Source organism: Sesamum indicum, linkage group LG13 (genome assembly GCF_026168435.1).
Source record: "Sesamum indicum cultivar Baizhima isolate 11 linkage group LG13, ASM2616843v1, whole genome shotgun sequence".
NCBI classification, from domain to species: domain Eukaryota; kingdom Viridiplantae; phylum Streptophyta; class Magnoliopsida; order Lamiales; family Pedaliaceae; genus Sesamum; species Sesamum indicum.
In genome coordinates this window covers 12,927,947-12,944,302 of record NC_142669.1, presented here as the reverse complement: position 1 = coordinate 12,944,302, position 16,356 = coordinate 12,927,947, and the positions used below count along the sequence as shown (strand labels likewise).

At 38.2% G+C, this 16,356-nt stretch overlaps 1 protein-coding gene across 1 annotated transcript; it reads right to left on the bottom strand.

The window, feature by feature from the left end:
* Window positions 1–3,513: 3,513 nt before the first annotated feature.
* LOC105175986 (2-aminoethanethiol dioxygenase, putative (DUF1637)) lies at window positions 3,514–10,109 on the bottom strand. The gene is made up of 5 exons (XM_011098638.3): window positions 9,886–10,109; window positions 8,816–8,967; window positions 6,712–6,874; window positions 4,023–4,223; window positions 3,514–3,908 (listed from the first exon to the last, which is right to left on the bottom strand). The coding sequence occupies exons 1-5, from the start codon at window positions 10,034–10,036 to the stop codon at window positions 3,784–3,786; spliced, it is 792 nt and encodes a 263-aa protein (XP_011096940.1). The 5' UTR covers window positions 10,037–10,109; the 3' UTR covers window positions 3,514–3,783.
* Window positions 10,110–16,356: the final 6,247 nt, after the last annotated feature.

The following is a 16,356-nucleotide window of genomic DNA, read 5'->3' as shown; positions in this document are numbered from 1 at the left end:
ATTTTTTAACGAAAAATGAAACTTGCGTACTTACCGCCACCAATTCCACCCTCGAGCCGCTCCAATTGTCATCCCTTTTAATTATTTTATAGCATTTAGAGAGGCTTGATTAAATTTACTGCCTCGTATATTATGGAGCTGGCAAAACAAGGACCCTAAATATAGGTATCGTCGCCCCAGCAAAGAGGGGCGACGACGTCGCTGACCCCAAGAGAGGGGAGGCGACGCAGCGTCGCCCAGCAAACAATTGGGCGACGAGGGTCGCCCAAATTATAGATCTGGGCAATTGCCGTTGTCCAGGCCCCCTTTCGGGACGGCGGCGTGGAGGCAGGGATTGGGGGTGGGCATGGTGACGGCGGCGTGGAGGCAGGGATTGGGGGTGGGCATGGTGACGGGGTGTGGGGGTGGGTGGGTTTAGGATGTAAGTTTTTCTAATTAAATTTATATTATATAAAATAATAATTTTAATTTTTATGATTCAAAATTATCTATAATATTATAATTTATTTTTTATAATTTTAAGTATTTATATTTTATGTATATATTTTTAATTTCATGATATATTTTAAAGTGAGTAAAATTATTTATACACATTTAGAAACACCGTACCATGACAACTAGTATATAATATAAATACAAATTTTATTTTTATGAAATTTGACATATCTTTTTTCATGTAATCGCTTATCTGGCAAAGGAGAAATAAAAAAAAATCAATTAGTAAAACTCAAATAAAAAGGTGTTTTATTTTTTTTTCTTCGTCATTGCTTATGTGAAAGAGTTTTTTCTTATTTCCAGTTAAATACTTAGGTGGTAGTTGATTTTAAAAAAAAATGCCAATCAGCAAAAGCCCAAAAAAACCCTTAATTTTGGGGATAATTATTTAAAAAATATAAAAAAATAAAAAATAAAAAATGTAAGGTGATTTGAAAAGGTTCAGAAAAGTAAGTGTGAGCACAGTGCCATAATTTACAATTAAAAAAAAAATTAATAAGCCACCGCGGTGGCAATTATATTTAAAAAAAAAAAAATAGAGAATGAGCCACCGCGGTGATTGACCGCGGGTGGCTCATATTACCGTTGCACTGTCACACCACATTGAAGAAGCATGGTGACAGTCAATTTTTCAGTCTCTGACACCGCGCTATCTTAGCGCGGTGACAATCAACTTTTCTGCATTATTGTCTGTGATACCATAATTGCTTATTGCGATTTTTTTAGCTATATAAATCAAACTCTATTCTCACATTCATACACACTGAAAAATCGAACTTAGAAGCAGCTTCAAAAAATTCAACATTCAATTTCTTATCCCTTACACTCTCAAAATCAGCCTTCGAAAAATTCATACACCACCATACCTCGCAATTCTTCTCAAATTTCTTCACTTTTTATTTGAAGATTTACAATTGAAAAGGCGTATAGTAAGTTATTTATTAAATTTTTTTGTGTTATTTGTTCCTTTTAAATATCTTATTATATTATGAAAAAAAATTATATTGATGTGTATTTTATTTTATTTTGAAGATATGGCGGAGTAAAACACCGTTGATATTGTTATATATTTTGGAGGTCAACAAATCAATTTGAATGGTTTTGTAAGTTATGATCATCCTCCACTCGGATTCATGCAAATTTCTCGTAGTACTACATTTGCTTAGTTAGAGTTAATTTTGTATGAAGAAATTGGTATGGATAGGAATAATTTTAAATTGTATATATTCTTTAAATACATAACATTTAATTTTGGCCAAAGGAATGAGATGTTGTAGGCAATTAAGAAGGATCGTGATATGCAATTTTTTTAAATTCGGTGAATGAATATGTGTCAATTGATATTTTTGTCAAAATGGAGAAAGTTCTGCAAATGCTGTACCAGATGACTCAGCTGTTGGTGATTGGGAAAAATATATGTTTATGATAACCCAAGATTTGCCGAGCTTACCTGTAGTAACTCAAAAAATGGGGCAGTTTTGTATCAATGAAGATTATGCAGGTCCATCATCGTATGCAGACCCATCATATGCAGGTCCATCGTTGTATGCAGGCCATCATCATATGCAGGTCCAGTTGCATATTCAGGTTCATCGGATTATGCGGGTTCATCTGAATACAATGATGAAGATGCCGAGTTTGAAGCTGATAGTTTGTTGAACACTGAACAAGCTGACTCAAAACCAGATGAGGTCGAAGTAGAAGACCAGATTGACCAGAATAATGACGATGATAGTTTTCCCTCGTTGTGATGCTATACACAACTCCCGATATAGATAAGCCAACACTGCCAAACCCCAATTTGAGGTATATTACTCGTGGATATTTTTCATATGCCGTAGATACAACAATGACACGGTGGTCCCCGTAGCATCAGGGCACAACACCCCACCGAGAATGCACATGGCACATATACGTGCCTCCTGTAATACAGCCTCAAACGGGCTATCTTCATCACATGTATTTTCTAGTAAATATTCATATAACACTATTAGTTTTATTTTTGACCGTTTGAAAGCATCTTCATTCGACATAAAACCCAACCTTGATAACAATAATTTTGCCACCGCTGAGTATAATACCTTGTATCTACCCCGATAATAAGATTACCTTCCACCGGGAGTGCCCAGATGATGGCGATATCCTGTAGTGTTACAGTTGCTTCGCCAACCGATAAATGAAAAGTATGCATTTCGGAGCGCCATCTCTCTACTAATGCAGTAATTAAGTGGGTGTCAATTTCAATATGCCCACACTGTAAAACACCAAGAAACCCTATATTCTGGAGTACTTGCAAAACACGAGTGTGACGTGGGACTAGTTGAAGGACACGAAAAAAAGCTATGTCACCGCGTCGTACGGATAAAGTTGTATCCGAATTTTTGGACACATCTTCTGACCGATGATTTAACTGACATACAAAACACTTGTATCAATAGGGTCAAAATTAGCCATACTCACTTCAAATATTTTTAAAGAGAAAGGTGTAAATATTGTGGAAGAACAAGAACAAGAAAAATTGGCCGAGGAGAAGAAGAACAGAATGAGAATGCAGAGAGGAAAAATGTTTAAGTTATGTTGTGAGCACTTCCATTGCAGTTCACATTTAAATAGTGTGAGCTACAATATCACGGGCCACACTTGTTAAAGTGTGGCCAAAATAAAAGCTGAGCCACCGCACTGTCTAAACGCGGTGGCTCAGCAGGCTGCAGCTTTGACCGCTTTGACCTAAAAAAAAAAAACTTCAATACTGTAGGAATAAAATAAAATAGATGGATATAGATATAAATATAGTTATTTTAAAAAATTTACACCATAAAATACCAATAAGTTGCAGCTTCTGGAGCCTATCTCTGTGGTTTTGGGAAATTCTGAAATGTCCGAATCTTCTCCCAACTCTTGGTAACATGGGTTCCATGCCAACCTACCGCACAATGCTTGGATATTCAATCCAACGGCGCTTGGACTAAAATCCACAAGGACATAGCCAATATCAAGGGGAACTATAAACCGAAGGGATATCAGCAGATTTAACAAAATTTAATCGATGTCTAGAAATTTACAGATTAACGTAATCAGATTACAATACCAAGAACTACATTAACATTCTGATTGTCATGTCATGTAAAAGACCTATGGACTTTTGTACAACTCAAATACACAAGAACCATAAATTAGTTGCTCAAAGATAGAGATTTTCGGCACACAGTCAAAGTTGATGCATCATTGTGATATTCTTTGCAAAGTCATCCAAATCTATGGATATCTTTCAAATGTTATGGGCGATCATCATTTCTCAATTGCTGGACCAGAATATGTTCCAGGGCGCATATAGAGGTCATCGGGTGTGCCAACCTCTGCAAGCCATGCATAGTCCTCTTCTTTTGTGATACCATTTTCATCTTCTTCTGTTGCTGCAAAATTTGACAAGCCAGTCATGGCTCCTATAACTTCCATGCTAATGCAGGTACCAGCACAAATCCAGAACTTAAAGCAGTTGGAAAAGAGTTTGGGTTTAAGCCACTTACAGAGGGTGGAACAAGGATAATCACGGTAATAAGAACATCTCCTGCCAGCAGGTTCATTATAAGGTGGAGCAAGGATGTCAAGAACTGCACAAGGAGTGATAGCAGTAAAGCAATGCAGGTTCCCTCCACTCCTTGGATATAGAACAGATGTATTACATGGTGCAGTCAAAACTTTATCCACAGCCAATTTAGCCAATCTCACTGAGAAAGGGAGACAAGGAGAGCTGAATCAAGATTCCTGTGACTATTTGTCAAAATTGAGAAATCAAATCACAACATGATGAAGATACAGCTATACGCAGGTAGTCAGAAGACGCCACATCTCACATCTTTATGGTTCCCACACCCACTCACAGACATCCGGGCGGGGGGGGGGGGAGTTGCTGATAATGTTGGCTCTAATTTCAGTAGCAGCCAGGACATGGTATCTCATGAGGTATCTTATTCATGTTCTTTCACTTCAAGGTTTGGTGTGTACATGTGGAGGCATGATAGTAGATTGTTTATCATTGGTGGTGGCACGTAAATGCAATAGCAGAAATGGTGTAGAAGGGGAAAATTGGTGTAACAATTTATTTTCTTTTACGTTAGTTATTTGATTGATTAGGTACCTAATCAAATTTCAAAATCACGATATCAACTAATAATTCCTTACTCTTCTCTTAATTATATATTCAATAATATCTGAGTTAACTGGTGAATCATGAGACATAAGTAACTTGGCCACTTCAAATTTTAAATTTTTAAAATATTTTGCAACAAGACCTCTAAGTTTGACATATTACAAAAGATATTTAGTCTTTAACTAGTTAGGTCAAGAGAATTTGGGTGGTGTGAGTAATATTTTGCTTACATCAGTATTTTTGGCCAATAACCCTAATGGAGTGCCAGAGTTGGTTAAATGAAGGAGCCTTAGAGGGATAATTATTTGTGATTCAAAAGAGGAAAGGTGTCAGTGATTACACTATATCCTGAAGTAGGTCCTCATAATTAATCCTGAAACTAATGTGCATTTGGAAATTCCACAGACACTATAGATGTGTCTGAAAAATAAGGTCTTCTTTCAAGATGAAAAGAGGTAGAAAGCTTGTAGTAAAAGTATTGCAGCCTCCAACACCATGTATCAGTTAGACAGCACGAAATCAGGTCAATAATACAGCTTTTCTGCTATCACAAAATGTTATGCATGCTCATTACTGAATTAAAGTTCCATTACTCCTCTCCTAAATTATGATATCTCAATATACAATATAGGCTTTAAGCCCCTTATGAGCATGCCCCCACAGTGCTTGTTAGAGCATATTTAACTTCTGTAAACCAACATGCTATAATCTTGAATTTAAGCACACAATGGGAACCGTGTCTGTGCAGCAAAGATAACAAACGCCATCTCTAACTCCATAACTAGTCTTTCCAGGATGTTTTGTCCCCTAATCTTCATTTGAGAGGTTCCATGCCACTCAAAAAACACACTTCAATGAGAATAATTAGTTCTAAACACATGCATCAATCACAATACCTTACTTTATAACTTGATGACTGATACTACGGCAAGTCTTTTTTTCTTTTTTCATTGGGTAGATTATGAGTATGTTTGTCTATTGCTTTAAGTTCAATTAATTTCAACTACTGCAAATTCTTCAGCTAAAGACAATATAATTATCACCCTACTATCAGTGAAGCACATTTGCATGTACTAATTAAAATCAATTATAGGCAAGGCTGGGATATGTTTACCTGTTACAAATCTTTAGATCACAGTCAATAATCTGTCACTTTTATGTCTTTTCGAGTAAGTAGCACTGCTTTGGTGCACTAATTTAGTTTCCAAATCAGAATCTTCCAACTATTTTTAGGAAGTCCAGGGAATCCATGGGATATAAGATTCCTAATTATATGAAGGATTTGCTACCAAAATTTTCATAGAGATATTTCACTTTTTCTTATCACGCCATCAGAAAGTTTAGCATGTTGTGAGATTGTAGGAATCAGGCATTCAGTGTCTCCTTCTATTTCTTTTTTTTCTTTTTTCTTTTTTTTTAACTTTCAGCAGCTTAAACCAGAACAAACATTGATTTGTTCTTCTCTCTTCTTTTTTTTTTTCAATTTTTTGTTGCAGCTCTGATATCATTATTTCCTTAATAGCACCCAGTCTTGCCAGTCTACGAATTGAACCACCCAAAATCTTACAGGTTTTGTGGAGTGTTCTTAGAACTGTTTAGTTCCATCTCCTTGCTTCCTTAGTACTTAATACCTTTTCATATCCTTCCTCAGCTACTCCTTTTTTTTTGTTTTTTGATGAGTACTTCCTCAGGTACTTATATACAGAGCAAATAGTTACTACCCTTTCTTATTGATCTCAAATCTCGATCCTAAATTATTACACCAAAAATGCCCCTTGCATATTGAAGGAAGTGGTGCCACAAGAAGATAAACTGACAATCCTACATCACGATAATAAATAAATTTAGAAGTTAAATCAGCATTCGGAAGTAATACGATAAATAGGATGCAAACCAAAACCCTCACATTTTCCAAAACAAATGTTGAGATGAATGACCAATTTCACACTGAATAGGTGCTCCACTTTAGAGAAGCACCCATCGTTTGCTTGATTGAGGATATTCACAAGAAGATAGGAAATGTAGCAGGAAGTAGAAAAAGGATACAATTGAATATAAAAGCAGACCTTCAGAATGATCAGTTCCATCAATTTTTTGGATGCGAGCTGGCTCTACCCAATCGTAAGCTTTGACATGCAAGGAACCATATAAGACTTTGCTCAAAACAGTCATGCCAGGATGATCATGAAGTGGAATAACAGAGGATGTAGGGAAGCAAAACATGCACATCTGCAATGAATCCATAAAAGTATTCAAACAGCCTGAAACAATGTTGATTGACATACTCAACATGTTACCTTTATACTTTAAATGTTCCTTGATGGATATAATTCCTTCAATATGACAGGCAAATACAATGCAAAATTGAAGTACTTTGAAGATCACAGAAATAGATATAGCAAGTCAAGTTTGGCAGGGGAAAGAAATGCATGCAAAGAAGCTCCCTGTAATGCTCATGATGGAACTGTGTTTCGTAGCAAATAAATGACGGGGGGCCTTGGGGAGAGGAAGGTGCAGGTCATGCATGATAGCATGAAGAATATGGATTTATATCCAATCATTTTGTCCAATTTTTTGTGGATTAATGCTTATTATCAAGGGCTTGTAATGTGATTTTTTATGTTTTTGTGAAATAAGAGGAGATTTGAAGAGAAGGGAATTTGGGGGACGGGAAGGGGAATTGAGGGAAAAAATCATATTTTGGCGATTTTTGAAAGCACAAGTGGACGAAAATTGCAATACGCTACCTGATGGCCTACAAAATGAGCACTCCTGCCATCCCCCACAGAAGTTGTCTCGCAATAAGGTGTGCCCACGGATTATATGAAGAGCAAAACCTGTGTTATACTTCTAATTAATTTTGACTTGGTTAATTTGATCTGGGCCCTAAAGTTTTTCTTTACTTCTCTTCCATATTAATTAGGAGATTGAATTAGAGGAGTTAGGATGACCATTGGCTAGAGGAGATAGATTTTCATTATCCATTGATTTTATTTCCTATTCTAGAGAAAGGGAAAACCTAATTGGAAGTACATAAAAGGCTGGAAAAGGCTGAGAAGGGACGTATTTGGAGAGGAGAAAAAGAAAACCATGCCCGGAAAGAGACAAGAAGAAGACAACCTGAAGGAGGAGAGAATTCTGACAATACTTGAGTGCTTTCATCAGATTTAACTGTCCCTACAATGAGTTTTCTTTCTGTTTTCTTTTATAGTTTTGTTGCTTTAGAGAAACTTATTTTCTTTATTCCTAAAGCTATCGAAAGCCTAACTGTGACAGTGGATTGAGTTTCTGTCTCTAATTGATCTACAACTTCTATTTTTCATACATTCATGAATTTATGCATGATACAACTGAAGAACTTGGCCACCTCTTGATTGGTTTAAATTGTTTTAATGAACTAAAACGGAATTCTGCATGATGGATAGGGTAATTCATGGTATGATCAAATGGTATGTAAAGATACTTATACATGATTCATCTAGTTCCATAAGCTTTTCATAGAATTAATACATTATTATCTCTAGAACTTTGAAATATCTACTGATTCCTTAGCTCATTAACACCCACTAAGTTTTAGTTATCCAAATCATTAGAGATTAGCTATTGTGTTGATAAATATTTTATTAGATCCCAGTGGAAACATTACTTCCATACTAATTGACAGCTAATGCAAGAGCCACAAATTAATATTTCCACATCAATTAAAACCATCTAGTCTTCCATGGTTTTTGGTGAACTATACACTAACGTACATTAATGACCAAGAGAAAGGAAAAGAACCCAACCATTCTCCTAACTTTCAGGTAGAACACATGAACTTTGCAGGGAACTAGTGCACAACCAACTTGGTAGAAGACACTTCCATTCGTCTCTCAAGCATAATCTAGAAGCTAATATTATTATAATGAAACTCTGGAGAGAGGACTCAGTTCGTGATTATCTATAATGTCCACATGATGTAGAGGTCAGATAATATCACTTTACAAGGGGCAAACTGCTAGCTATAGCTCAAATTAGGGATTTTGGTAATGAAAGCCCCAACCATCTCCAAATGTTAAAATTTGAAGATGAGGATAACGTTGGATAATCCTAAGACAAATAAATGGAAAATGTTCCGAGAAACATTTTAATACTAAGTTCTAAAGAGAAGAATAGCCAAAAGAAGCATACCGTGAAACTTTCTCCCTCATGTATATCCACATAAGTTATTGGTTGAGCCCACCCATCCACTCTATTAAATGAAAAAATACCAAGAGGACCATGCCCTCTGTCATCCTCTTTGCTACCATCACTTAGACCAACATCAGAAGGGCCAATTGAGTCTGCAAAATATTCATGCTTTACATTCTAATAGATACACTTTTCCCCACACCCAAGCAATGGTTGCAGGATCTAATTTAGAAAGTCAATCAGATGCCTACGAATGATCTGAATAGAAAAACATTGATCACCAAAAACACCAAAAGAGCCCAAGCAAGGCGAGTAAATAGTACCTCAAAATCTCAATAAATACCAGAATTCAGATCAATGAGCTAATTCCATGCAAAACGATCGACCTTGTAAGAATATGTCAAAATGATTATGCAAATAATAAAGAGAATTATAACTGGAAACAATTGAAAACCATCAATGTTACTTATGCCATTAAATGAAGGAGCAAGAAATATTGTTCCACAAATTCTTGAAGCACAATAACCCTCCAGCCATGAGAAGGACCAATAAACACTAGAAATATTCAAACACTTGAATGAAGGAGAGAATTGTTGAAAGTACCACCATTCCTTCTGCTGCAAATATTTGGGATTATGCCTATTGATTTCATTTTCTTGTATCACTGTTAGCTATTTTCTGCAGCTGTGTTATGTATTGTGAAATCTAAGAGATCGATTATACAAATAGAATGTCATCCCAATTTCGAATCAAAAGTTATCTTCTTCCCCATCCTTTTCTTCTGATATTTATTTCCTGTCTCAAAAATTAATACGCATATAAGAACAACTGAGGAGGCATATGAATGGAAGAGCGCATCCGAACTGGGTGAAAAATAGTTGCTGTCGATGCTACAAGAAGCAAATTAATTCCTCAATTTTACAAATCTGATTTCAAATCAAACCCACAATCCATGCAATTGTACAAGGAAAAAGCCCACGTAAAGATTCGGGAGAAAACACTCAAATAAGCTCAAGAACGAATGATATCATCGAATTTTGAAAGCTCAAACGAGGATAAAACTTAAGTACCCAATAAAGAGGAGAGCTTATGAATGGCGTGAGGAGGAGGTGGGGAAGTTGCGGCGGGCGTAAAAGTTTCCTTGCAGAGGTCGTAGATAGCTTGAATGGAGGAGCTGTTCTTCTTCTTGGTCATTGTGAAGAGCCTCCGATGCACACACATCTGGGCACGAAGCAAAGATAATATGCAACCAGCCCAGACAGTAAAAGGAGATGGGCACTTTTATAAGTCATGTCCGCCTCTAGTAGTAGAACAGCTACAAACAATAAAATCGCGTTGGGCGGTTGGAAGGGGGAAACACGCTTGACGGGGAATAAATACGCTTGTGTAATGCGGGCATTATGATGTTGTACTTTTTTCCCTTTCCTCTATTTTCTGTTTCTGCTGTAGAGTGGTGAATATGTTGCAAGAAATTACACCAAGATTAATTCTAATCTGACGTGGGTAAAACCCTAATTTATTAGGAAAAGACAATTTTGCTCCAAAGGGCACAAAATCACAAGTTTACTAGTAGGAACCGCGCACTTTTGATTGGGTCGAGTCGGGTCTCGAGACACATGGAAGACGCAGAACGGACCCCCAGCTTCTCTCTATAAATACTCCATAGTCAGTGTATTAATGATACGTTGACTTCATCACTTTTTACTTTCTGGTTGCCTCAACTATCCAGTTCGCTAAACAACCTACTTTTACGACTTCAGAACCAAACACTAACTTAAGCACTGGAGGTTCTTAGCTAGAGGCTACCCCAACATGCTTAATAATCTACTTCTTTTCTCAGGGCCCAATCACTAGTTTAAGAGAGGTAGCAATCTCGAACCACTTGAAGGACAGCTTGCCCGACCAAGGAGGCCGCGTGGATTTCGACTGGATCATAATCCTTAGTCCTCTATTTCCTTAGGGTGTTTCCATCTAATTGTTTCAGCTGGTACCATCTTGGTATGAAAGCCAGGTTAATCCTCAAAGGGACTCAACTTGGTTAGTTTGGCGATGGCGGAAGGTACGTTAGTAGTAGAACTGCGGAAGGATGTCGAAGGTATGAAGGAATAGGTGCGGTTGAGTGCAGAACGTTCAGAGAAGTCGATTGCTAAATTGATAGGGATGATTGTAGCAATCATTGCTGTTATGACTACCAATCATCATAACAACCACAGCCGTGGTCAGTCAGGGGAAGCTAGGGTGAATCACAAGTTAATCGAGGTCAAATTGTTGGAGCAAGTGGTTATCATATACCTACTAAGTGTTCGCAAATCGAGTTCCCGAGATTCAGTGGAGAAAACTTGCGAGGGTGGATGTACAGGTGCGAACAATTTTTTGAGGTCGATGATACACCATTTGATGCTAAGGTGAAACTGGCGGCTGTGCATTTGGAAGGTAAGGCTCTCCAATGGCACCAAGTTTACATGAAATTGCGATTAACCAGAGAAGCACCACATTCGGAGGAGTATGTGCGTGCTTTGAACGATCGATTTGGAACTTTTCTCTACGAGGATCCAATGTCTGAGTTAATCAAATTGAAGCAGACAAGGATGATACAGGAATACATGTATAGATTTGATGAACTGATGAACTGTCTGGAGCTAGTAGGAATGTACGCAATCAGTTGTTTCCTTGAGGGGGGGTGTCAAAGGATGAGATTGCACTTCAGGTCCAAATGTTTGAACCAAAAACGATGTAGGAAACAATAAGTTCAGCGAGGTTGCAGGAGCAAGCACTAAGGTTGAGTAGTAGCAAAAATTTCTCAAGCCTTAACAACTTTAAAACACCTTCTCACTTTACCAGAGCCCCTACATATACTCCACCTTTGAAATCAGCCATACCTGAGCTTTCCAACTCATATACATCCAATCCCCCCGCACAAACACCTGTTCAGAAGATTGGTAACCAAACTCATAAATTTATACTGCAATCGCGGAGGATGAGCCCCCAAGAGATGGATGACAAAAAGGCTAAGGGTCTATGTTATTGGTTTGATGAGAGGTATACTCCTGGCCATCAATGTAACAAGAGGAAACAAAAATATATAATGGAGATAGTAGACAAGACAGAAAATGTGATACGTGAGGAAGTAGAAGAAGAGGAGTGTTCACCATAGGAAAAGCCTAGAGGAAGATGATTGCTCAAACTTTCATATCTCAGTTAATGCTATGACCGCGGTACACAATTTCAATACAATGAGAGTAACTGGTTGTTGCAAGGGAAAAGCTATCAACATTTTAATTGACACGGTAAGTACTTGCAATTTTATAGATCTTCAGGGTGCGAAGAGGCTTGTTTGCAAGTTGGAAGCCACTAATCCCTTTCCAGTGGCTGCTGCTAACAAAAGCAAAGTGTATAGTACGTACACATGTAAAAGCTTTAGTTGGAGATTGTAGGGAGTAGACTTTACGACAGAAATGATGAAGTTACCATTAGGTGGTTGTGACGTAGTTTTGGGGGTAAAATGGCTGGTGAGACTCGGAAATACTAGAATTTTAGCGAACTCAAGGTGGAGTTTAATATGAGTAGAAGAAAGATATCATTAAGAGGTAAGCAACTATCATCAACTAAATTAATAGATGCCAAAGGTCTATGAAAAAATCTACATTTGTCAAGGCAAACATCTATCTTGAGCGTGGGGTTATTACATAAGGAAGAAGCGGTTGAATCCTTGTTGTTCTCGCTAGAACGGCAGCCAAAAGAAAAGCAAGAGATGCTCAATGCGTTATAAATTGAGTATGACGAAATTTTTTAAAACTTAAAATGTTGCTACCTAGGAGACGATATGATCATGGAATTGACTTACGAGATGATGCAACTGCAATCAATATCAGACCTTACAGATACCCAGCGACACAGAAAAATGAGATTGAAACTTGTCCAGGAAATGCTTGAATTGGGAATTATAACAGAAAGCAACAGCTCACACTCGTCTCTAGTGGTTCTGGTAAAGAAAAAGAATGGATCATAGTGGATGTGCATTGTATTATCGAGAACTAAATAAACACACTATCAAGGACAAGTTTCCTATTCCAGTTATAGAGGAACTTTTGGATAACTTCAACGTGCTAAGTACTTCTCAAAGCTCGACTTGAGGTCCGGGTATCATCAAATTCGTATGAAGGGGGAGGATATAGTCAAAACAGTATTTAGAACTCATCATGGACATTAAGAATTCTTGGTTATGCCCTTCGGTCTCACTAATGCACCTTCAAATTTTCAAGCACCAATGAATAAGGTTTTCCAATTTTACTTGATGAAGTTTATACTAGTGTTCTCCCATGACATTCTGGTCTACAGTAGTAGTTGGAATGATCACTTAGTGCAACTGAGACACACATTTGAGTTGTTGTGAAGGAATCAACTTCTCGTCAAAAAGAGCAAGTGTCAATTTGGAAAACATCAAGTGAATACTTGGGTGATATCATCACTGAAGATGGAGTTTCAACTAATCCGTTGAAAATGCAAGCCATGCTAGATTGGCCACAACTGCGGATGATAAAAGAGTTGAGGTGCTTCTTGGGCCTTATAGGATACTATCGAAGGTTCAGCAAGGGATATGGGCAGATGGCATGATTTCTAGCTGACCTCTTATGGAAGGATAAATTCTTTTGGTGTGAAGTAGTTTCTACTGTCTTGCATAGCTAGAAACAACAATAAGTCAAGACCCCATCCTCATTCTACCAGACTTTTCTGAGGAGTTCACAATTGAGATATATATGCAATGAGGTCAGGAATAGGAGCTTTCTTGTTGCAACAGAGGCGACCTATGGCTATATGAGTAAATCATTGAGTGAGAGACAGCTCAGCATATTGGTCAATGACAAGTAGATGCTCGTTGTGGTGACTACAATCATGAAATGGAGGCCCTACCTCATTGGAAGACATTTTTGTATAAAAACGGATCATCAAAGTCTTAAATAATTAATGGAGCAGAAAGTGTCAACTCCAAGCCAATAGAGATGGATTTCTAAGTTGATAGGTTATGACTATACCATTTGCCTTAAAAAGGGGCAAGAAAATGTTATTGTTGATGCTTTTTCTCGAGTCCAACATTCCCTCTTAGGCTTCATGTACTTAGGGACCTTTTGCTTATCCTCCATGTAAATTGGGCTTTTGCTTGAGCCAAATGCATTTTTTGGCATCATTCAGCCTCCCCCCTCCTCGAGGAAGAGGGAACTAGATCAATACTCCTTAGAGTAATGAGTTTCTAGAAAGAGCATTTAGTCCGAGGCATCTATAGCTCTTTCTCCCAGAGACTATTATTACACGATCGCCTTTTCTCCAAGAAAAAAGGTGGGACAACCTTTTTGGAACCATGCGTCCCTTGTTAGAATGATTTGATGGCTAGTCCCTAGCCCGCCTTGGTATTCAGGAACATGTGTGTGGCCCTTCACGCATAATGGGCGGTTAAACGTAACTGCCCCTAATGGTAACAATTTCTGTAGAAACACCCCAATGGGGGCTGTCATTTGGCAAAGATGTGGGTAACCTCTTATCCTAATTCTTTCTCCTTCCTAATGTGGTTTCCTATCCTAATTCTTCCTCCTTCACAATGTGGTTTCCTATCCTAATTTTTTCTCCTTCACAATGTGGTTTTCTAGTCATACCTGTCATACTCCCCACGATCTTTGAAGAAAAGGAAAAACTCTTAAGCTTTTAGACTTTCCCTTTCTCGTATATTATTCTCATGGGTTTTTTAAATGATCTCCTTGTTTGTACTTTTGTTCCTTCTCTCTACTTGGGTTTTTCTTGCTTTTTCATTGTCCATTAAAGGCATCTTCTGATTAGTCAGTAAGGTTTGTAGGAGAGTGATCAGTCAGCGATGATCCCATTGAAGCCACTTCTCGACAGATGACCCCCATCTTGTCTTCTTTTGGAGGGGTTGAAGAGTCTGAGGAAAGTGGCTAAAGAGCAGCACCGCCTAGTTGATGTACCTTCGATGAAAATAAGGAGTAGCTCTCCTCACCGAGGGAGGAAGAGAAAGAAGACCCTATGATCGTTGGTGGAGAGGGAGAGAGGGCAATTAGTTCTATTTTAATGGATAGGGTTCCCTCCTTCTTTAGGGACGTTGATGCTTGTTATTTAGCAGAGAATTATGGAATTTTCAAGAGTTTTACCATACTTCTTCCCCATCCAAAAAGCTAGCCTGATGCCCTTCTCCCTAACTGCTTGTGTTTTTCTAATGCCTAGTTCAAGACAGGTCTTTGTCACCCCATTCCTTCCTTTTATTGCAGAGGTTAATTGTATTTTCTAGGTTCTTTGAACTAGTTGGCATCTAACTCTTTTCGTCATCTGTCAAATTTTGCCATTATTTTTAATTTCCAACATTCCCCTTTAGAAAAAAGTTTTTCGCTTGTTTTCAGTTAAAAAAGTTTAAGCCCGATATCTTTCAATTATCCCCCCGCCATAGGGCTCCTTTCCTCCCTGCTCCCCATACCCCCAAGCATTAGTGGGGGACTTTCTTTTATGTCGTCCACCTACTTGTTGAGTGTTTCCCCATAAATGGATTTACGATCTTCCTCCCACACATCTTTTTTGGTTAAGAAAAGGAGTGCAAAGCTTTCTAAGTTTCTCGAAGATCTAAACACTGACCCTCACAACTATTAAGAGTTGGTGGATGAGAAACTTCTCTCCCATTTTGGCTTAATCCCCAAGATGGGCCCCTTTGGAGGAGTCCCTGAGTACTGTCATTCCTAATATTCTTTATTTTATGCTTTTATTTCCATAGTCTAATTATCTGATTTTGTGTAGTTTTTATTTGTGCAAAATGTATAATGTTCAATGAACTACTCAAAGAGGGATTCCAGGGAAGCCTTGGAGGACGACAAGCAACTCCCTTTTACGAGAGCTCCTAGGGAACGCCGGTGTCCAGTGATTCCCGAGAGAAACTCCAGGCATCCACCCCCCAAAGGTCTTCTAATCGGCCTAAGCGAAACTCTTCCAGCCAACTTCCAGCGACAATTCCTCTCCATCTCCTCCTTCGTGAGATGTAGGTGGCTCCTACCCCATGCATCAGTGCTTTTCCCCTGACTAGGACCTCTATGCACACTAGTCCCTCATGTAGGAGGGAGAAGGGGAGTCTGTAATACTTTTTGAATTTCTATTGCGGGAGGGTTGTTAACCCTAGGGGATAAACGGACACAATCTCCTATCTTCAGGAAGAATCTAACTGGCTTACTATGCTGCTATGCTCTAAGGTATTTGATTTACTGCTTCTTTGTTTTTTATTTGGTTGTTTTGTTTTTATGTGAAACATTTTTCGCATTTCTTAAGTAGCAATTGTGCGGGGGAGATGTTGATTGGTCCTCAAGCTACACCTCCTCCTCTTCTGGTAGACGGACAGAGAAAGAGGTTAGATGAGCGAATGGAACACCTAGGGGCTGAGGTGGCACAACTGAATGAGGCTTTGGGCAAATGCTATCTTTCTAAAAAGGAGAATAGACAACTGCAGCAACAACTCTTGGATTTGATGAAGAGTCAATGCAAAACTCTGGTGAAGA

Bases quoted from the DNA above. Each gene is read 5' to 3' on its own strand.
- LOC105175986 (XM_011098638.3), bottom strand. From the start codon at position 10,036: ATGTGTGTGCATCGGAGGCTCTTCACAATGACCAAGAAGAAGAACAGC. The intron at 8,968-9,885 runs GTACTTAAGTTT...AATATTTTGCAG, and splicing joins TAAGCTCTCCTCTTTATTGG to ACTCAATTGGCCCTTCTGAT. The intron at 4,224-6,711 runs GTCTGCTTTTAT...TCCCTTTCTCAG, and splicing joins TGGAACTGATCATTCTGAAG to TGAGATTGGCTAAATTGGCT.